The 22,512-nt window shown below is 41.3% G+C and overlaps 3 protein-coding genes across 8 annotated transcripts; 2 read left to right on the forward strand and 1 right to left on the reverse strand.

Annotated features, from left to right (window-relative positions):
• Nucleotides 1-3,280: 3,280 nt before the first annotated feature.
• gabarapa (GABA(A) receptor-associated protein a) lies at nt 3,281-6,331 on the forward strand. Its single transcript, XM_038731051.1, has 4 exons — nt 3,281-3,499; nt 4,922-5,000; nt 5,101-5,219; nt 5,334-6,331. The coding sequence occupies exons 1-4, from the start codon at nt 3,410-3,412 to the stop codon at nt 5,412-5,414; spliced, it is 369 nt and encodes a 122-aa protein (XP_038586979.1). The 5' UTR covers nt 3,281-3,409; the 3' UTR covers nt 5,415-6,331.
• Nucleotides 6,332-7,072: 741 nt separating this feature from the next.
• Nucleotides 7,073-18,553, forward strand: gps2 (G protein pathway suppressor 2). 5 transcript variants are annotated; one of them, XM_038731040.1, is made up of 12 exons: nt 7,076-7,245; nt 7,641-7,758; nt 9,120-9,290; nt 9,806-9,915; nt 10,034-10,149; nt 10,285-10,364; nt 10,477-10,556; nt 10,720-10,891; nt 11,159-11,236; nt 11,382-11,458; nt 11,929-12,024; nt 12,340-13,514. In XM_038731040.1, exons 2-12 carry the CDS (start codon nt 7,665-7,667, stop codon nt 12,430-12,432), a joined length of 1,167 nt encoding a protein of 388 aa, XP_038586968.1. In that variant the 5' UTR covers nt 7,076-7,245; nt 7,641-7,664; the 3' UTR covers nt 12,433-13,514. The 5 variants fall into 5 exon arrangements, with proteins under 5 accessions (XP_038586972.1, XP_038586968.1, XP_038586969.1 ...); XM_038731041.1 differs by having other exon boundaries at nt 7,077-7,245; nt 10,034-10,146; XM_038731044.1 differs by lacking the exons at nt 11,929-12,024; nt 12,340-13,514 and adding an exon at nt 17,364-18,553 and having other exon boundaries at nt 7,073-7,245.
• Nucleotides 14,037-22,123, reverse strand: LOC119912073 (eukaryotic translation initiation factor 5A-1). Of its 2 annotated transcripts, none has more exons than XM_038731050.1 (6): nt 21,759-22,123; nt 19,518-19,687; nt 18,908-19,012; nt 17,398-17,529; nt 15,227-15,299; nt 14,037-14,273 (listed from the first exon to the last, which is right to left on the reverse strand). In XM_038731050.1, exons 2-5 carry the CDS (start codon nt 19,683-19,685, stop codon nt 15,237-15,239), a joined length of 468 nt encoding a protein of 155 aa, XP_038586978.1. In that variant the 5' UTR covers nt 19,686-19,687; nt 21,759-22,123; the 3' UTR covers nt 14,037-14,273; nt 15,227-15,236. The 2 variants fall into 2 exon arrangements, with proteins under 2 accessions (XP_038586978.1, XP_038586977.1); XM_038731049.1 differs by having other exon boundaries at nt 19,518-19,690; nt 21,759-22,122.
• Between the last annotated feature and the right edge of the window lie 389 nt (nt 22,124-22,512).

The following is a 22,512-nucleotide window of genomic DNA, read 5'->3' on the forward strand; positions in this document are numbered from 1 at the left end:
TAATTTTGGGTTCATGCATACCAACAATACTCTGGTACCAAATTAGAAATTGTCTCCCATAATGATGCCTTCTTGGCCTACAAATGAAAGAAACCGACGCCATATTGTTTAAGAGCTTTATCGTGTCATGCGTGGCACTTAACAGCTTGTCGTTTCTGTGTGTATGTACTGATACACAGTCAGCTGCCAGTTTGTTAGGATCACCTTAAACTAATGTAGTCTTATAAAAAGTCCTGCAATAAACCCTGCCTTCATGGTTTAAGAATATGAGAGAGAGGTGTTGATTCAACTGTGTGATCATTTTGGAGTCTTACGCTGACGGGTGCTAGTGATATTTATACCCCGTTTCTATCTGTGATTGTGGCTCTCTAAAACAGTTTTAACACAAACTCAGCATTATAACCTTTATAACCTTTGGTGGCAGGATTTATAACAAGACTGTTGTATTAGACTGCATTCGTTTCAGGTAGGTGTTCCTAATAAACTGGCAACTGAGTGTGTATACATGGTGTGATAAATGTAGGCAAATGTCACTTTTTAAGGATTCATGTGCAAATTTAGTGTCATTCTGTTATTCCATGCAGCTACTGTATGTATTTATTGCCTTTTCAGCAGTGCTAATTTTATCAGTTAGCAACCTTACTTAAAACTGAATTTTGTTGTGGATTTGCCACAACAATGTGATTTTTCAGCCCTCTTAGTCAGAGCTTACAGGTATGTTCCTGAACTTCAGTGCAGAGGTAGGCCACTATACTGTGGCGGGCCCAGAGTATACTGGCATAAATTATCTGTTGTTTTTCCCAACACCTCTACCTCATCCTGATGATGGGTTTAAAGGTAAAACCAAAAACTTGAAACAGCAAACATGTTTCTGTAATTGTTTAGAGTAACTTTACTCTTGCAGGAGTTCCAGCCAGCCACCATGTGACGTCTCACCTCTGTTGTGTTTGTCAGCGGTTCCTAGGAGAGGGGACTTCCAGGGAGGACTGCTTTCTTTTTTCCGTCACTTCCTAGATGTCACTTCCTAAGTATTGGGCATGAGCTGCCCATTACTCTGGAGGCTAACAGTGTGAGGAATGTAATCTCACAAACGAATGCTTTCATCCCAAGTGACCTGAGTGAAGCAATAATTCAGCATAGTATGAAAACGAGTGGTACAACATAACCCGGACTTTTAAAGAATTTAAGTTAGAATTATTCCTCCTATCAATCCAGGTTTGCACCACTGGAGGAATGAGGTGGAGAATGGGCAGGTGGACTAACAGCAGTGCTTTGAATTAGAGGTGAACAGCCAGTGAAGCGCAGAGAGAGGAGGGAGACAGGGAGGACTGTTGCTTCCTGGATAGCTGCCGCAGCGCGGAGTCACTGTGCATGGAGTTGGAGATGACCGGACTGATAAGGCATGACTGAGCTGTAGCTGCTGAGTAGGCCTTGTGGGAGAGTTGGTGGTTGGGGATCATAACTTCATGGTTTGCGGTGGAAGGCAGTAGGTATTACTATGTCCCTCTGTTATGCAGAACTCTGAAGAGTCAAAAGGAGGAGAGGAGGGATCAATGGAAACGGGAGTCAGTTATTTAAACTTTTTACACCTTTGACATCATAGTGGAAGTAAGTCCCACACTAAGCCTAATCGTTAGGCTCAAGTTTTATTGTAGGCCTAAAGCTCTGGAAAACAGTCCCGTCCACAAGTGACTCACCACATTACCTACAGCGCTAGAGCCGAGTAAAACCTACAATCCCTACAAAGTCACTGACATGGAGGAGATGAGATGAGCCCGGATGTTGAAAACATGACCTAAAATTATCTGTTAACGTTCTACTTGGAAGACAAAGGGTTGGTTTTGCTGTCTCCATTGTTTAAGAGAAGTGTGTAAACACACGAGGGACTTTTTAGATTAATGCAGTCTGTCGGGTTATCAGAGCACACAGAACAAACCACCATAAGACCATGAAGCACAGATGTCACATGAGCCAGTAGAGTGAGTCATAGAGATGTGGGACAGTTGCGCAATAGACAGGTTAACAACTTTTGCCGTGAGTGTTTCAGGAAACTGGAAGGCAAACTGTTACTCTCAGACTTCATCTACTTAGTAAATGTTCTGTATAAAATAACCATCTGTATCATTTTTCTGAATAAACTTGCTGCTTTACTGTTAAAATTAAGTGACTGATTTGGTCAATGAGTAGTGTATTCTTCTAAATTCCCAAAACTAGTAAAGGAGTTGTCTTAAAACCAGTATTCACCACCATAACATTACACTCCATTAAAGGTATATTTAAAAAAAGTTAGTGGCCAACTAGAAAATCTACTCCTTTTGATAAAATGCTCATAAATTTTAGGGGGAGACTTTTACTGTATCTAATGTATTTTCTTCATCAGTTTAGATCTATGTGAGTCTAAGCTTAACCAATTTTGATGGCAGCCTGAAAGTCATTGCATTTAATGGGTCACAACATACCACCCACCCAAAAGTGGGCAACTACCCAAGAATTTGAGCGGCCCCACAAACCTCCAATGTGTTGTAATAATGGTCAATCAGCTCATGTTTCTCCATGTAGAGCACAACCAAGTTAATCTGGCCATGTGAAAAGGTAGGGTATTATGATTAGACCCTATGGGATGTCAGCTTCAGGTGCAGATCAGCACTACTGAAGCTGGAAGGGGTTCCTGCTCAGTGGCACTTAAGCAGGGTTAATTATTTTTCCTTTTATTTTGCGGGTTCAGGGGTCGAATAATGATCTCTTTCGTATTTTTATTACGTGTTTGTCTGATGTGGCAACAATGGAAATTGCTAAACTTGCCAAATTAGTCGTTATCGAGCCCTATGTTCGGATTATGAGTAAACAGACAATAACTTATTTTTATTAGGACCTGCTGAATGTCCGTGGGCCCATATTTACAGCACCGTTGATCTAGACAGTTAAAAATAATTTAATATCGCATGTTTTTGAGTTTCCTCTCCCTAGCTGCTAACTGCTGGGCCTCGGTCATATGACAAGGACAGCTGCCGATTCACCGGTCTGCCCTACGTGTTTGAGCGCAGCGGTTGATCAAAATAAAATAGTTCCACAGAAAATTGCATCATAGATTTTAAATCACGTCAAAAATGATTAATTTCGAAGAAAGGTATTTTACTCGAATAAACACCGATTGTCTCTTTCCAATTAAAGTTAACCTGACCTGGGATCGTGTGAAGTACAGCCCTGCGAACTAGACTCTCTGCTACGTCATGTTGTTATTGTATCCCTCCGCCGCAGTCGCACTAGGAAAACAGCTGTGGCGAGCTAACAGCTAGTTAGCATCATTTGTTTTCGTCGTGTGTGTCAGCGACTTGGGTCAGTTCCGTGAGCAAACCGCTACCGTACGACCTCGGAGTGACTGACTTGTTGTCTGTCATCTCTTTTCAAGATGAAGTTTCAGTACAAAGAAGAGCACCCTTTTGAGAAAAGGCGGTCCGAGGGCGAGAAAATAAGGAAGAAGTATCCGGACAGGGTACCAGTAAGTAGCTAACGTTAGCTCGGTAGCTTGACCCAGCGCTATGTTGTTAGCACTTTCACTGGGAGCTATGCTAGATTGCTCACGCCAAACTCAACCAACTGCAACACTAGCGCTGTTTAGCTTATTGCTTGTGATACGTACATAAAAATAACTATAATTACCTGGTTCATTTACAGCTACACACCAGTTCCCGTATTTATATCCATAGTTAAATGCCACGCCAGTAAGCTAACAAAGCTAGAGGTTAACCGAAAATGACTTCGGCCGCAGTGAACAGGCCAGGTACTGAGAGCTACGTGTAATCCTTCCGGGTGTGTTTTTATTTTAAGCTAATATTTGCAAATTACAAATACAGGCCCCTTTTATATCAAAGGTTATACCGGCTGTGGAGGCCATTAGAGCGAAAGACGGACAGTGTGAACAGGCTGATCGGTGAGCTGGGTGTAGTTCAGGCTGTTATGTTGAAAAGGCAGCAGCAACGCACCTTAAAATAGTCAACTTGTTTACGTCGATCTGGCTCTTGTAGATTGCAGATTTATCTGCTCCGGACTCTGTGATGAATGACGAGCTTGAATTGTCCCTACAATAGAAAATTTACTACATCTCTTCTCTCGGTCATAGATTGCAGCTAACGACTTATTGCCATTATCGAAAAATCAAGTCAGTTAATCGAACAGTCTAATGTCAGTAAATGGTATATAAAAAAAACAGCACATCACAAGTGCCCAAAGTAGAAGAGGCCAAATTCAAATGCCTTGTTTTGATGAAATTATATTAATTTTACTGTCATAGAAGACTAAGGAAGAATTGGGTTTATTGCCAGTTACATTTTTAGAATAGGAGGAATTTGCCCTGGTATATATTGGTGCTTAACAAAGACATTAACATAAATATAGAAAAAGTAAAGAGATCAAAATGTACAAGTATACAGAATAATACTAATATGAAAAATATACAGGATAATTAACAAGGAATGTTCAAAAATTCCCCCAAAATACCTTGGTTAAAAAGAAATTCTTGCTGATAGATTTTCTGTCTGTTGACTAATTGTTTAAGGTCTACAATGACTGGTGTGTGTGCAGACAGTATTTTACAAGTCCTATTTTTAGACCTAAGAGGAGAAACTTAAAAATAGTCCTAAATCCTAGGTCTGAATTGTAAATATATAAATGAACTGTTTTCTTTTCTAATTGACCCGCTATAAAATACTTCGGTAGTTCAAATAATATATATAATCAACCATTAGATCTGGGCTAAATGTATTTCAGTCCTCGCTTGACTGACAATTTAATGCATTCTCAGATCCCTTTTCTGAGAACGGTGAAACGCTCTATTAATGTACTTCTCACAGCCTTTGTTCAGTGGAAAATGTACTTGATTTATTTGCGTAGGACGTGCTGTGTAATGGTTCTTCTGTTTCAGGTAATTGTGGAGAAAGCCCCCAAAGCCAGAATAGGAGATCTGGACAAGAAGAAATACCTTGTCCCCTCTGACCTGACAGGTTGTCATTGCATTATGTGTCAAGTCCCTGCACAATATTTAAAACACACTAGTATGTTAAAGCTAAAATATTGTGAATCTTGTATGTGAATTTTTATTAGTGGGCCAGTTTTACTTCCTCATCCGGAAAAGAATCCACTTGCGAGCTGAGGATGCTCTCTTCTTCTTTGTAAACAACGTCATTCCACCCACCTCAGCTACCATGGGACTGTTGTACCAGGCAAGAGTTATTTTTTACCTCACTATTATTGCCTTGTTTTTTTCCCCTACTTATACTAAAGTGAGCCTCCCCCTACAATATTTAACGTCTTTTTTTCCTTACTGTCTTTCTCAGGAGCATCATGAAGAGGACTTTTTCCTCTACATTGCCTACAGTGATGAGAGTGTGTACGGGAGCAGCCAAAGGGAAATCTGATCCCACTACCAACCACTACCCACCTTTCTGAGACCTCCACCATTCATTCATTTAAATATTAAAATCCAGCTCAGCAGTCTAGAGTTCACAGAGTAAATATGTCAAATGCACTTTCACCACCCATACATTACCCATCTCCCCATCCATTTATGTCTTTATTATTCTGCAGTCTGAATTGTATTTGCCTCCACTTTCCTTTTCAATAGCCACTTAGGTTACGTGGTCTTATGGCCAGTTATTTTTCTAGTGTCATAATAGAGCGTACTTAACTTTAAACACTGAGAAAGAATAACAGAATAATTTGAGAACTAGGCCTTATCATAGTTACCGCAGGGTTAAGGGAAGAAAGGCATAGTATGTGAGTTCAAATCAGCTTTTGCTGACAATGAAAGTTATTGGTTGTCCACTTTTGTTGGCTTGCAGGAGGATAAAGTGTGTTTTGTGTTTAGGGTAGTAATTTAATAGCCTCGTACTAGTTGAAGACAGGTTATTTTCTCTGTCAGAGTAAAGGATAACTGTTTTGCAGCAGTTCTTTTCCTAGAAAAAACTGAAGTGGCTAGGTAAAAAAAAAAAAAATCACCAGGCTCTAAAGTCTTTGAATGAAATTTAGTGTGCTGCCACGCATCTGACCTAAGCAAGGAGTATAATATAATTCAGACTAAACAAGCATCCTCTGCTTTCAGTGGTGAGACTATTATGTTGACTGCTTCTATGATTACTGTTGTTATTATTGTTAATTTTAGATGGCTTAAATTCTAAAGGTCTTGTAAAGCTGAGTGCAATTTTCTCCTTTTTTTTTAAGTTTGTGTCCTTTTTTAAAAAAAAAAAAAAAAAAGATTTGAACTCTGTATACAGCTGCATTACTGGCTCTTTCTCTCCACTCATGACCATACATGATAAAATGTGATGAAAAGCTATCTGTGTTTCTAGTCTTTATTGAATATGATAGGTCATATTTGATACAGGATCATAAATAAATGCACCATCTTTTTAGTACTGACCCCCTTGAGTGACCAGATAGATCAGTCTTCAGTTATCACGGAAGTTAAGTCAATTTTATTCATATAAACCAAAGTCACGTTTGTGTTAGAGGGTGTTACAATCTGTACAACATGCAACAACCTGAACTGGTGATATGGTTCAGCGTAGTTCCTGTATTTGCCTTATCATATCAACAAATGTGGCAACTCAAATAATGTGTGCCTTTCCAAGTTGTGCAAGGCCACAACATAGTCTGTTTTTATTATTTATTCCATCGTTGTATTTCAAGAATTACAAGGATATACAGAAAAGGAGAGGAAAAATGAGATATCCACATATACTGTAGGCAGGGGAATGAGCAAGGCAAAGTAATTTTGATATATCACTATACAGGGTTCCAGCAAGTGAGTGTCCAGGTTATTTTTAAAAAAAGACTGTCAAGATATGTAAACGGAAGGGGACATTTTTCAACATCTACTGTAATGCGTTTGGTCTGAAATATTGTGACAGCGTGTCCATACACAATATATGCGTATTGGTAAAAAAGGGGAATTTGGAACTTTATTAGTTTAATTAGACAGGGGAATTTTGAGGTATCTGCCCAAAACAGGAAAAACTATAATTCCCACAATGCCGTTCGGAGAGGGGGGGGGCGGACGGACGTCGTCCTTGGCACCGGAAGTGCATCTTTTTATTACCCGGGCCGAGAACCTCTCCGTCTGTTTATATTTTGGGTGGCTGGAAGTTTTGAGTTTTTCTTGGTTAACTGTTGTAGACGCAGTCCAGTCGCCTCAAATTGAAAACCGCAACACGGTTAGGTTCTCAGTAAACGACGCACAAAGCAACAAAAGTAAGATCTGTTTGTCCTGTATCACACCGCCGCAGTAAAATAACTGGAAAATATGCGGTGAAATACGTCAGTGCTAATCTGCTAGCTAACTCCAGTTAACGTTTGTCCTCGGGCATGTTTAAAAAATAAAATGTGTTACGGCTGGTTTACACGTTTCAGCTCCGTATATCTTTATTTAAACTATACCGCGCCAGTTAATATATTATACTGAAATATCCTGTCAGGTAACCGCTAACAATGCTAACTGTTAGCCGAATAGCTGCTAGGCCCTTAACAGTTTCACGCGTGGTATTATCGCTGCTGGTTACACTACAAGTGAGACGTACATAATTAACGCCGTTAAACATACTTCGGGTGTGTCTTGTAACGTTTCACAACATGTTGTCCACACCTAGCTGGCCCCTCCACTGCCTGTCACCATGCCCGCCCTGCTGGAGAGACCCAAGCTGTCCAACGCGATGGCCAGAGCCCTCCACAAACACATCATGAGGGAGCGGGAGCGCAAGAGACAAGGTGCGCAAATATACTGTGATTTAAACCCGTCTCCTCAGAGAGGGCACTGACCCAACTGGAGAGGAACAAGTGTACAAGTTACGTACTTGTACTCACTTGTAATTGGGACTGCAAATAATCCGTTTCGCTGTAAAATAATGTCTTCGTGTTTCACGAGTTCCAATTTAGTATTTAATCTATTACTTGTTGAAAAGAAAATAACGACAGCTATAACAAATCTGAATCCTGTCTGCCATCTTCAGAATATACCCCAGAATAATATGCAGCTTTTTCTACCCACCCAGAAATATTATTATATATTGTTCTATGTGTCATGTTGATGTCTATCATTACATTTATTAAGCTGATGCTTTTATCTGAAACGGCTTGCAAAAACGTGCATTCAACCAGGTGGATACAACCCAAAAATTGCAAGTACATGAACTTAATCAAATATGCTGAACTGAAGTTAGAAACAATATAAGAGTAAAAATGTAATGGGAAAACATGCATCTGATGAGTTTTCAGCTTGTGACAGAAAATGTGTATTGTTTCTGCTGTCCTGATGTTAATGGAGAGCTTGCACCACCATTGTGGAGCCAAGACAGCAAACAATTGTGATTTTTAGGTTTTGGGGAACAGCAAGCTGTTTGGCAGGCCGGGGGAAAACACAGAATTAGTTGAGTGTCATCTGCATAGCTGTATTAGGAAAAGTGAAACTACACAAAAAAAAAGGTCCAGCAGGATGATGACGGAGGAGGAGGAGGCAAGGAGGGCAGACTCAGTTGAGGGGCCTGGTTTGAAACCAAACAGATGGGTGGTTGAGGGGGTTGTTCTGGTGAACTTGTGCAGAAAGTTGAGTGAAGACAACACACTCAAGTGTTTTAGAAAAAAAAGTGGATGAGGAGAGACTTTTTACATGAGAAGTGTTGAGTGTGAGTTTCTTTAAAAGAGGGTTCATTCTCGCTGCTTTTAGTATTAGGAAAACGGCAAGTTGTTAAAGAGGTAATGATGAGGAGAGAAAGGAGGTCAGAAGCAGAAGACTGTAACTTATCGGATAGAGGAGTGACAAGGAAGTTACAATCGGAGTTGAAGAGGTTGACAATAGGACAGGTGGTGTCAGTAGGCAGGCAGGGTAATCAGCTTATGTAATCTTTTTTACAATGTTGTTAGTAGTTACGTCCCTCGGTAGATGGGAGGAGAGGGGATCAAGGAGGGTGGAGGAGATAGAAAAAAGTATTTTGGGGTTGGAGAAGGAAGATTGAATGTTGCATTTAAAGAAAAGATTTTAGCTGCAGGTAAGGAGACGGAGAAAGAGGAGAGAAGAGATTGACAGGCAAGGACGTCCTCAGAGTGCTTGGATTTCCACCATTTTCTTTCAGTTGCCCGTAGGGTGGTTCTGTCAGCACGCAGTGAGTCAGACAACCACGGAGCTGGAGGGGTCGGGCGAGCCTGCCGAGAGGTGAGAGGACACAGAGAGGCCAGGGAAGAGGACAAAGAGGAGAGGAGAGTGTCCGTGGCAGAGTCGGGAGGCATGAGTGAGAGAGAGTCAGGTGAGGGGAGAGCTGATCGGACAGATGAGGCAAGAGAGGAGGGAGACGGGGGCGAAGGTTGCGGCGGATAGGTGGCAGTACGCGTAGAGGAGAGAGGTTTGAGAGAGGGGAGGGGAGTAGGATATGAAGGAGTGGTCAGAGACATGAAGAGAAGTTGCAGAAAGGTTAGTGATAGAGCAGTTCCTTGTGAGTATAAGGTATGTAAGCAGCTACGAGAAATGCTGCAGACAACTTCACAACCCTAAAACAAGACTAGATTAAGATTTGTGGAGTGCCTTATTAACTGTACTCTAAGATATATATATATATATATATATATATATATAAAATTAACAGTTTACTCTCTGAAGGCCCTGCAGAATGAGAACCTTTTTATACCTAAGTAGATTTTATTTCTAATAATACTTACTCATTGAGAAATATTCTACATTGTTGTTCTGCATTGTTGCTTTTGTTTTTTTAAGTAAGGTATTTGAATGTGTTTTCCACTACTGAACATGAATACCATTTTTCAGAGGAGGAGGAGGTGGACAAAATGATGGAGCAGAAGATGAAGGAGGAGGAAGAGAGGAAGAGGACAAAAGAAATAGAGGAGAGGATGTCTTTGGAGGAAACTAAAGAACAGGTTGGAAAAGTGCTAAAAACACTTACTATACTCCAGATGGCTTTGTCGTCTTACCTCAGTGTTGGGACATATAACACAGCGCTTAATATATGGCAACATGTTGTCTTTTAAACTTCAGGTAATGAAGATGGGGGAGAAACTTCAGGGGCTCCAAGAAGAGAAACACCAGCTCTTCTTACAACTTAAGAAAGTACTTCATGAAGAAGAAAAGAGGCGCAGAAAGGAGCAGAGGTAGTAAGGATAACAGCGCTTTTGTTTTCTAATTCAGTTCACAAAAGGTATGACAGAAATTACATTATTAAGCCCAGAAGTTTAGGTCTAAGTATTTTTGGTATTCAGTTGCATGTTTGTGCTTCCCGTCCTTTATAGTGACATCACAACATTGACTTCAGCCAGCTACCAATCCAGCCTTCCCATGCATGCAGGGCAGCACCTCCTCAGCATTCAAGGTAAGGCAGTTTTCAAGCATGCCTGACCTTGTCTGGGTTATCAGGAAAGTTGTCAATGTCCTCCTGAAATGATTAGTATTAGCCAATTGATCCTTCTCCTTGCCTCTCTCAGGCAATCCAGTCAGCCACAGTCGACCTGGTGCGCTGCTTGGAGAACGTAGCAAACAGCTATTCCCAGCTACTGTGATTCCAGTGAGTAAAGGGGATTTTCATGAAAATATCTGACGTCTATTTGATTTTGCCAGCTTTATACCATTTAATCTGGGTCTTTTAGGAGATACTGATGTGCTTTAAGAGAGGGAAATGTCGACACCAGTATAGCATATTAAACTGCTTACGCCTCCTCCTCTTCTAGGCACGTCACTATCAGACATCTGGGTTCAGCTCGGGCTCAGCAGAGCACGGGCAGTTCAGTGGCAGCCAGGGGGTCCATGAGCCCTACGGGGTCGCTCAGGCCCAGCATCCCTCTACCTACGCCCCTGGACCATCTGTACCTGTCAGTTTCCCAAGCAGCTCTCAGATCAGAGGTAAAGGACATGTGTCTGTTTAAGTGGCAGAGATATACCTGGTGACCTGGGATATAGGAAAACATGAAATAATTTCATTTCAGTAATATAGTGCATACAGTTCTGAATGAGTTTTGTAATCTGAAAATTAATTCCCTAGGTCAAAAGACTTTTCATCTGGCTTCCATTGTCCTTTGTGTTTGTTGTGGATTACTCAGATCAACAGTTTGAACCACATGAAAGTGGGATGTTGTGGTTGTAGCAAGAATAAGTTTTCTTCTCCCACAGGTGCGTCTGCGTTTCAAGCCATGCAGTACCTCCCCCAGCCTGGCTACCCCGTCCACAGTCATTTCACCTCCCAGCCAGGTCAGTTCCTCTGTTGTCATCGTCCTTGTTTCCCTCCCAGAGACTTCTTAATAACAGTCAACCATAGCTGAAATGAAATGCAGCATGGTTTGTTTGATGTAAATGGTCATTGGATGATAAATTGTCATCTCTGTATCTTGTGCAGGATACATTCCTGGAGCAGGAATACCCCTCCAGAAGCAGCTGGAACATGCCAACCAACAGTCAGGCTTTACCGACGCAGTAAGATCATTTAAAATGTAGATGCTTTAGGGTAATCTTGCTGAACATAAAACACTAAAATGTATCAGTCTTCATCACAAGCTTTCATAAATTGAGCATTTTGATACGCTAATGTCGCTTTTATCCAAAGCTACTTACAGTTGCTATATATGTCAGAGGTCACTGGAGCAACTAGGGGTTAAGTGTTTTGCTCAGGGACACAATGGTGTCTCACTGTGGATTTGAACTCGAGTCTCTCGCACCAAAGGCACGTGTCTTATCCACCGCACCATCACCACCCCATAATAATAATCTATATCTAATTTGGATGTATCAGACAGAAAATAAAAACAATAATTGTTTAGACGCAAACATTTCCAAACACGCCCGGATGTCTACATGGTGGAAGCAGCGAGCATAACCTCCGTTCAAGGCATCGCTTCCTTATCTGATCGCACATTTTTTAGTTCTTTGTCTCGATGTTCTCACAGGGCGCCTTAAGGCCCATGCATCCACCAGCCATGCATCCTTCTGCTCCAGGACTGCTGCCCACACCATCGATGGCGGTCCCGATTCCCACTGCAAAGGTGAATCCCCGAAACACACTCCATTACTGAGCCTGTGACACGGGTGTGCATGTTTTTAGACATCCAACAGTTTAGCTTTGTGGTGCATCATGCAGCATTACAGCTTCACAGGGGTTGAGCCTAGGTCTAACATTTTAACGTTAGTGCATCCAATCAGAGTATGAGATTATAATGTGTTGTCATAGAGCTGCTCCCTGCCCTGGTTTTGCTATATTACATTAATTACAAACCTTTTATTGTAAAAATGCTTCTTAAATCTTTAGTCTGAGAAAATAATTTTAGCAGCGAACTCTGACCGTTGTTTTTCATCGTCAGTCCCCGTTCCAGAGCTCTCCCCAGAGTGCTCCTCGCCACGGCTTCCTCCCCCACAGCCAGAGTGGGCAGAGGTTCTACCACCATGGCAAGTAACTCGCGGCCACCTTCACCTTCACCGCGGCTGAGATTTCACAGCTTCACTCAAGATCCTGTAGAACCTTTCGGACGAGGACGTGGCTCGACTTCTTCAGACAAAGTGATTAGGCCGGATTATGCCATATGATCTGTGTTTTTATTTCCTGTAAAGCATCTTGTTTTGACTTTGTCCTCATGCTTATGTGCTTTTGTAAACAGTCAACTTTGATTTTTTACATAACTTCAAATGATGTTAATTTGTAAAATAGATTATTATTTTATTTACACTGTATAGTGATTTTGGAGGTGCACACGTGCACTGAAATGTTGATATCTTGTACAGAGCAAAGCTGCATGAACCAGAGCTTATTCTTTATAAACTAATATTCTTAATTTCAACATCATTGGAGGGTTCAGTGCCTCCGCAGAGAAATAGCAAACAGAGTAGAGGACAATATCAGGGCTGCAACGTTTAATAGAATAATCGATTAGTTGTCAACTGTTAAATTAATCACTAACTATTTTGATAATCATTTAAAAAAATTCATAAAAAAATCTTAATCTGGTTTCATTACTCTTCTATGACAGTAAAGTGAATATGTTTGGGTTGTGGACAAAACAAGACATTTGAGAACGTCATCTTGGGCTTTGGGAAACACTGATCGACATATTTTACAATTTTCTGACATTTTATAGACCAAACAACTAATCGATTAATTGAGGAAATAATCATCAGATTAATCAACAATCCAAATAATCGTTAGTTGCTGTCCTAGTAAATATTCAGCAACACTTAGTAGTAGAATTTAGAGCAAGTGGATTAAATAAACATGTCTCTGCTAAGGTCACACGCGCACACATGTGAACACTACTGCAGCTGAAACACATTGGCATAACAGACTCTGTTTCATTGTGCTGCTGACTTCTGGTTGATCACATTAGACCCATTAGGGTTGGTCACCACAAATTAAGACAAGATGACAATTTTTCTGACAAACTTCCAGTGTTGTGCGTTGTTCTCCTCTACAGTGTAAATTAAGTTTAAGTCTCTGCTGTTTTAAAGCTTTCATGTCGCTAAATAAAACGATAAGCAAACGCCAGCGTCCAACAGTTTGTGTCATCTTTATTTGTTCTGCCATGGAGACCTTCTGCACAGTTTGGACTTGCTGTATGAACAGTAGGTTAAGGATACCAAACCGCCACAACTTCTCTGCCTCCTGAAGCCTCGCTCAAAGTTTGAGAGCACGCCAAATAATACGCCACTCATTTCTGCAAAGGGCTCAGTGTGAAGGCCCCGCTCTGGGGGTCACTTAAATAGAGGCTGAAGGACTTTTTAACAGGTGAGAATTTGTACGTTCTTTGAGCAGGGTTTTGTTTCCTTTTGACACTTTGAGCTCCTTGAGACAAAAAGAAACTGAACCTTGGTGTGCCATGTTGGTAACCTTTGATAGAGAAGTTTCAGGTTATAAATTAAACAAGGAAAGGCTTGAACCGCCAGAAGAAAACTGCTGTACACAAAAGACATTCAATCCTGTATGGCACAAGCTGAACAAGCCACAGCAAAAGCAGCTACTGATGATTTGTACACCTACTCAATCATTAATGCGAGACCTTCCTCTACATGTTTTTACATCTGTATGTCTTGACTCAGATCTGGTTTTATTATGTGTATATACATAGAGAATGTTTACAGTTTCCAATTATTTATTAAAGGTCTTTCATATTTGAACCCAAAGAAAACAGAGTGAGGGAGGGAGAGTATGAAAAACAAAGACAAAAAGAAAGAAACAAGAGGGAGAATAGCATTGACGAGGCAATGACCCCTCCTTTTCCCCAGGTCCAGTGCATCCCGCTTGCCCCTGAAACAGAATTACAAGGGGGAGGAATGAGAAGAGGAAAGAAAAGTCAGAGGGGGAAGAAATAAAAGAAACACACAAGAAACTTTTTAATGAGACAGTGTTTTAAGTAGCCTCGGCAGAGGAAACATTGCACAACCAACAGTTTTAAACAATTTTTTTGTGGACACTTCATTCTACAGCCCACAAGTCTGCAGGTGAGAAAGTGCAAGAAAGAAAAGTGCATTAAACAGTTTGACCCGACGGTTACAACAATAATACACGCTGTTTTTAAGGGACGTGGGGGGATACAGGAAGTAACTGGCTCGACCAGGATGTAAAATTAAGTTCAACCCACAGAAAATAAAAATAAAAACTTTGCTCCAAAATACAATATTTCAATATTCCATTCGCTTTCATTTGAATGATACAAATGCTCGTAATAGTGTTAACATGAAACAAAAAGTGCATTAAGGGGTAGGCAAATCTGCAGAGGTGCATAGCTCATCACGCATGAATACACTGAAGTTAGTTGAATTATTCATCAATTAGAAATCTGTCAATTTCAGCTCGATCACTGTTTTCCAGTTCAAACAAATATATACACAAAATAGTCAATATGCAAAATAATATGGAAAAATGTATGCATACTTGTAACATTTTATATTGACATCTCTCGCCTATTCATTTTAACACCAAAGATAAAATCAAACCTCGGATCTTATTGAGTGGAGTTGCCTTCCCCTTTGCCTACTGATGAAGAATAAACTGTATGTGCACATGACATCACACACACTTGCACAGGCATGGCACATGCTGGTGGCTTGTGATGTAAGACCCAAACACACACACTTTAGTAATTTACATCATACACACAGACACTCCTCTTCAGGCAGGCGGTAGTTGAGTGGGGTGGGAGTGGGGGGGGGCGGGGGAGAAGACAGCGCATGTTGCTACAGCTGTAGCTCTGTATTTACCTGCAGTGGCTTATTTACCCAGGGCTTTGATACCAACTGCAGCTTCTTCATCCATTGCACTTAGAACGGTGATCTGAAAGAGCACAGAGGGTTTGACTGAAATGGTTTCTTCCTGCTTGCTCCACTTTATCACTTAAGCGCAAGTGTTAAAAGCCAAACAGAAGCTCAAGGACCAAATCTGACCTACAAGGCAATTTTCAAACATGTCTGTTTGATTTCTTTCTTTCTTTTATGTTAAAAGTAATCATTAAACTTTCTGACAAAGCAGCAAAATCAATCAAAGCATAACAATAAATTTGCCCTCTGTTTACTAAGCTGCACCGTACTGTACAACTTATTCAATGGCGGCCTAATATGCTAATTTCCAGCTCTATATTTTTATTTTGAGACTCCACTAGAGTAGCTTTGCATGATTAACGCTGGACTTATGACTAATACTAGCTTTATGCCCTTTATTCTGATTGGCCAACTTCCAGGAAGCCTCATTTTATTGCCATTAGGGCTGGGGGGTATCGTTCAATTTTATCAATTCAGATTACGATTATACTTATCGAATCTAGTTCTTATCAAATCTCGGTTCTGATTCCAACACCTTCAACACAAATCTGGTCACCGCTCACTGACATTCACCGACTTTCTGCTTGCTCCTCTTTCCCTTCGTGGCTAAAGTAAAAGGAGTCTCTGTCTTAGAAGGGCGTCTCTGGGTACTCATTCATCCATCCATCGTCAACCGCTTATCCTGTGTACAGGGTCGCGGGGAGGCTGGAGCCAGTCCCAGCTGACACTGGACGAAAGGCAGGGTACACCCTGGACAGGTCGCCAGTCCATCGCAGGGCCACACATAGACAAACAACCACTCACGCTCACACTCACACCTAAGGACAATTTAGGGTAACCAATCAACCTAGTCCGCATGTCTTTGGATGGTGGGAGGAAGCCGGAGCACCCAGAGAGAACCCACACAGACACAGGGAGAACATGCAAACTCCACACAGAAAGGCCCACGACCGTCTTGCTGTGAGGCAACTGTGCTAACCACTGCACCACCGTGCTGCCCTCTGTGCACTCGTATCTAAGAAAAATATATATTGGCATAATTTGTAGAAATCATTTGTTTACCTTCAATATAAAAGGTGAATGTAAGTTCACCTGTGTTTTGTACCTGAATGTGAGACATTGCCACTGTTAGCGTTAGCTGTATCTGGGGTGTCATTGTAGCTGGGAGAGTACAACACATTGAACACACATTCCTTCAGATTCACGCCGTGTTGAAGTGAATGCTTCATCATACTGGAGCTGCTTCCTCCCTTGCACCAAATTTCCTTACTGCAGGTGTTGCATTTTGCTGTGTTGTTATCTTTTTTAGCGAAGCTAAGCCAAACTTTTGAGCGTCTGCTGCGGTCCGCCATGGTCCAGGACTGTAAACAGCAGTGCTCTCTTCTCGCATGCCTTGTTGACATAATGAATAACAAATGACAAGACGTTAGGTCAGCGTAGCAGGTCCATTATGGAACCGGTTCTCGATACTCTACCCTACTTGCGAGTGTGTGAGTAACATAATTTCTCATTCTTGATTGGAAATGGCAACTTCAATCTTCAAGGCCGACTCTGATCCAGAATACGAATGAAGAGCTAAATAAAGATTACAGCAGGACGTCTCAATTTGGTAAATATTAACGCTCATTACCTACTTATTGTGTGACATTACGGTGGAAAGTGGAAAACATCTGCTGTCAGGAAATAACAAAGGTAACGTAGCTGGTAAAATGTTATTCTGCTGTCGCCAAACGACTGTACGGTATCTCCCTGCAACGTTGGTTATAGTACGCTGAAGTACTTTAGTCGTGTCGACTGTTTTGCGAGAACGTGTACACACACTTACCAAGAAGGTCAAAGTTTAACAGGCTTTTGGCTGGGAATAAACGTGTCACTTGGGCTTGCTGTGTCTGGAGCAGATGACCATATAAAGAAATCTAACGATCTGACATCAGGTTGTCGCAAAAGTAGAAAAAAACAAAAGCAGTCTGAAGCCTGAGCTTTTGACTCACAGGGATTCATTTTACATACCTATGTCTCATCATTTGAAACTTCGGCCATGTTTTAATACAAACATCTGACATTGTCACATTTGTTTCAGAAAAATGCAGTGTGACGTGAGGTGAAGCACTGACCAGGATCTCCTCTCCGGCGTCGTACTTGCTCTCTATCTCCTTGCCCAGGTCCCCCTCAGGAATCTTCAGGTCCTCTCTCAGCTCCCCGCTGTCCTGGAGCAGGGACAGGTAGCCTTCTTGGATCCCAATCAGCTGGGAGAGGGGAACAATGGAAAACATTATTTTGATCCATGCATCGTTATTTTTTTCCTCTTTCTGTTCTTTATTTCTTTTATACAATGTATGTGCACTGAACTTACCGGTGGTTTCTAAGTATGCACGTGTGATTCATACTCTTAATGCACAAGCAAGTTTATTTCATGCACAAACATTTCAGTTTGAATTATTTACATGACATATAGCCCAGCATCATTAGGAACTGTTTCCCCTATTGTACTTCAAAGAGTTATCCTGACATGAAGGTACAGGAGCCTGAGGCTGCATGGTTTCACCTCTACAGGAAACCCTACACTATTTGCTCTTCAGTCTGGCGAGCTGTGGCCATTCCACTACACTGAACATGTTTTAACCCAACCGGTTTGATCAGATGTGTAACATATCAGGTTTGCAGTCTTTCCACAAATAGAACGTAATCAGGAGGAAGCGGGCCTGCTTAGACGTTTCTGAAATATGAAATTCATTTGTATCGTTCCCTATAAATTACACGACGAGTTTGAGGTGAAATTACAGAAGTTCGGAGGTGGTAAAACCTGCATTAACTGACTTTTGCTGCAAAATTCTCCACTATGTTCACCAGCAAGTCGCTAACTTTGTCTGTCTCATTGCTGGGCAGGTAGCACACGGTAGATTTATCGGAGCTTTTCAGCTGAAAACGACGCTGACGAGAGCTGCGAGACTGAAACACAATGGTAGCAAAACAAGGAGCTGAAAGACACTAAGCTCCCTTCATGTGTTCTGCTGCACCAGACTAAATGTGTGTTTCTAACAGTCATTTATAGATAAACCGTACAATTTTAAAAAGTTACCAGGATTGTTCTCTGACATCAGTACTAGTTGTTTCTCTTTCTTTCTTTGTGTGTTTTGTCTGCAAAGCTGTTCTCACTAAAGAGATTCTTAGGTGAGTAATAATCATGGGTCTTTTTCAAATAACCGCTTATTGTGCCCCAGCAGCCTCTGAAACTATGTTGCTTATTAAAGACCAAAGCATATTTGTGTATATTGCTGTGATAACAGAGACGTGACTATTCACTCAACTCATTCTCCCTCCGCAGACCATTACAAAAATCAGTCATCAACTCAAAATTACTTACTTACAAAAAGGAGGCAGCCCTAGTGTCGATTCAGTGGTTTTGAGTGCCTCCAGACCAAGCTTTGAGGAAAGTAATGTCACATAATCTGACTTTTTACTAAGAAAAAACTCACTTGGGAGTGTGTAAGGTGTTCACCTGGTCAAATGTGACTGCTAGTATGAAACAGACTCACAGGTACAGGTCATACTGTACAATATGCTACATAACAAGCTACTGTAACATCAACTCAGGACCTCAATTCAGTCCTCCAGCGGTCTCACCTGATAATCAATTCTCTTGATGTTGGGGACGTCCATGTTGTGGGTGGAAGGGCAGATATCTTCATACTTCTTACCAGAGAAGATGTCGATACCAACCAAGTGGACCTACACGAGCACAAATCCCACAGAAAATAAGGAACTATCAGCTTTCTAACTGAAGTGTTGCTATCCTTTAAAAAAGGGTAATTGGCCATGAATAAGTATGCCACGTGTATAACGTTTAAACATCATTTATAATACATTTGCTATCCCAAATACTGCATATTGTTTCAATAATGTAAACTTTAACCCCAAGGGGCGCACGTTATTGTTCTTGAACAGACTGAAAGTCCATTATTGTGCATTAATATTAATATTAATGACCATGACTTTGTGTTTATTCCAGAGATAAATGGATAGATAGGAGAGTTATAATTCATGGTCACAAGTCTGTAATCTCCCTCATGGGTAAAGTGAGTCCACATTGGAAAAAAACTGTTGTCTCAACTATTTTGACATTTCAGTTATTTGTTGGAGTCCCTGCAAAAATGACCTTTAGCTTCGTTAGCTTGAAAACATTTTGCTGCTTAAATTTGGCCACCAGTGTCACAGCACCTCAGGACTCTCTGACCTTAGCGTGGCCGTGCTTGCCGGTCTTGGAGGTGGACATCTCGACGATCTTGCAGGGTCGGCCTTTCAGCACAACAAAGCCATTTTTACGCAGGGCCGAGCACTGCATGGGGATGGTAGTGGATGCCCCAGCATCACCTGTCTGGAAGTCCAGCTCTGCATCTGCCATGCCTGCTGCGGGAGGCCAAAACATGTGATGCCGACGTTAATATATGTGTTAATAAGTGATTCAGGAAAATAATAGCATTCACAGTATTTTTTTAAAACATTTTTACTAAGACTGGGTATCTTGATACTAGTGTGGATAGGACCTTTATTTTGGTATGACGCCAACACAATACTTTTTCCATAACCTATTATGAGAAATATAAACATGTTTTTCTATGAAGTTCTTTTTTTCATTAAACAAAAAAAGCAGAAGTTCTCACACCTTAAATGCTGTCTAAACACAAACAACCATCTGAGAATAAAATTGTGATTACAAAACTGTAAATAACTGATTTAAGGATAAGTTAACAAGACTACAAATCTGACATTCAATTCCAACTTGACAGTTTTTGAAACACTGCAACGGTATCGAAAAATAATTCAGGATTCAATACCCAGACATATCACAATTAATTTAAATATAGATTTAACAACCACACAGTAAATATTGTAAAACATATTGTATTGTATTGTTTGATCTAATGATTATATTCACACTCTCTTCACTTATGTTTACATGGGCTGATAAAACTGTTTAATGTCAGGTCAGGCCCAACTTTATGTGGTACACACACTGGATGTGCACTTAAATTTCAACAGAGTACTTAGTTTTTATGTAAGTTGGTCCATGAGTAAAGAAAAGCAGCCAGTGCTGCCTGGTGAATATCTGTCAATATGTCAGCAGAAAAAGATGGAAATGTGAGAGTTGGCTGGTGATACCACTTAAAACGTGGGGGTGTGGAGAGGACACTTTCATTTATTGCTGCTGAGCAGCGGGCTGACAGACAGGGCTAAATAAAGCAACAGAAACATGGCACCTGTCAGCCAAACCAGGCCCAGTCCTACTGGAACGTTACAAAGTAATTATAAAATTGTCTCAAATTAAAAGTTATAATTTGAGTCAAATATAAAGCTGCAATTTTAGTCATTAGTGCTTGTGGCAAACTATGCGTAATTTACTAAGTTAAACTTTTTGAGCAGCCGTGGTGTGCAGGTAGTGCCACGAGTCGGCTAAAACACAACTGACAGTCAACAAGAACTTTAGGGACTAACTCGCAATATTCTTAGAATTAAACATATTCCTAAAAAATATAATTCAGGAAAACAAATGAAAGACATTTGTTATGTGCTTTCTTGGCTCAATTAAGAGCGGCTGGTGGTCACCGGGTTAAACGTCAAACCAGGGCCGCTAATCCGCGCTAATGACCCATAAATCAAATTTCAAGCAAGCGTGACTTATTTAACCACCTCTCGCGGTGTAAACTCAACATAAAGCGTTAAATAGTGAAATATATCGGCAGTGACACGCCGGGGCAGTGGGTTGTCCAGTATGTCCGCAGTGTTGGACAGAAGAGGCTGACTGCGGCCTAGAGACCGTACCGCGGCCCGCTGTCGGTCACAGCGGCCGGTGTCCCCGCATCCATGCGCACTGACTGCACTCAGGCCGAGGCCCGTCTGATAAAGACACAACGCAAAATGACAACCTGCCTGTCGCGACATTAATGTAGACTTTTATATGAACAACCCGTGTTGTTTTAATCCTGCGTCGCCCGTTCACACGGCCACAGATATGGAAATCAATTGAATTTTGTCCCGCTTGTGTAACTTACAGTAATGACTAAGCTAATACTCGCGAGGGCTGCGGCGTGCACCAGCACATTGATTAGTCCGCATCCGATAGTTCAATCATGTTGTGTCCGGAGTTAGAGGCGGTGGCATGTGGTGTGAAAGCAATAAAAGTGTGAAATTCAGACAAGTCCCGCAGGATTTGCAAACTTAAAACGATAAAAAGGGCTAACGAGCCATTGGGGGGCGAGGGGGTTAAATCCATTTTAGCTTCAAGTCAGACTGAAGCTCCCGTTTGGATGGAAGTTAGCTCAATCTGCTGTGGTCCTCAGACCGCTGCTTCTACTTCATGGGGGCGTTTAAAGGGAATATATCACAAAACAGCTTCAGACAGACATGTGCAAAGGATATCTCATCTGCTCAGGCGCAAACACGCCCCGTCTATTGGATGTTTTGATAAGGAACTTACCCTAGTGATAATGGCTCTCCTCTCTTGGTATTTATCAGTCTTTCTCCCTTTAATTCCTCCTCCTCTTTGCCTCCCTGTGTCCGTGCTAACGGGGTCTGTCTCCTCCTCGGCTGCTCGTTTGCAGTGTCGCTACCCTTTTCTTTAGCTATCAGCTATCTCTTTTTTTATGATTCCTCTTTCATTCCCGTCGTCCCCACTGTCCACTCTTCTCCTGTAGATCCAGATTGTGGTTCACCTCGTGCAGAGGCAACAGTTACACAACCGGGCCGAGAAGAATCAGAGCCCCGAATCTCGCAATGTCTGTAACGTTACTGTCTGTACCATACACTCCACCTTCTCTGTCTCTCCCTCATCCAGCGTCTCGCCACTGTCAGAACATACAACACATATAAACACGCGACTTCCCGCTGGAACTGTCAGAATAAAATACGTTATTACAATATTATTATAGAGTCACAACAGCCTTCCCTGCAAAAAAAATAATTTTTACTATAAAACTAAAATCTGACAAACAACAACAACAACCACTTACTAGCTTTTTGTAGAGCTTTCAACTTCATCTCATGGTTTTCATCAGAGGAAGGAGCTGGCACAGTTGTGATGGAGATAGCAATTATCATCAGGTGATCACATCAGTAGGTTGTTACATTGTGCTAGAATGTAATGTTATATTTCATAATGTACAATACAATGTTATTTTAATAATGCTTAAATACTCTCCAGACGTACATTCCAAAACATGTTATATAACCTA

The sequence above is a fragment of the Micropterus salmoides genome, unplaced genomic scaffold, assembly GCF_014851395.1.
Source record: "Micropterus salmoides isolate LMB-PRFRI ecotype aquatic unplaced genomic scaffold, ASM1485139v1 Ms_hic_scaffold_2, whole genome shotgun sequence".
NCBI classification, from domain to species: domain Eukaryota; kingdom Metazoa; phylum Chordata; class Actinopteri; order Centrarchiformes; family Centrarchidae; genus Micropterus; species Micropterus salmoides.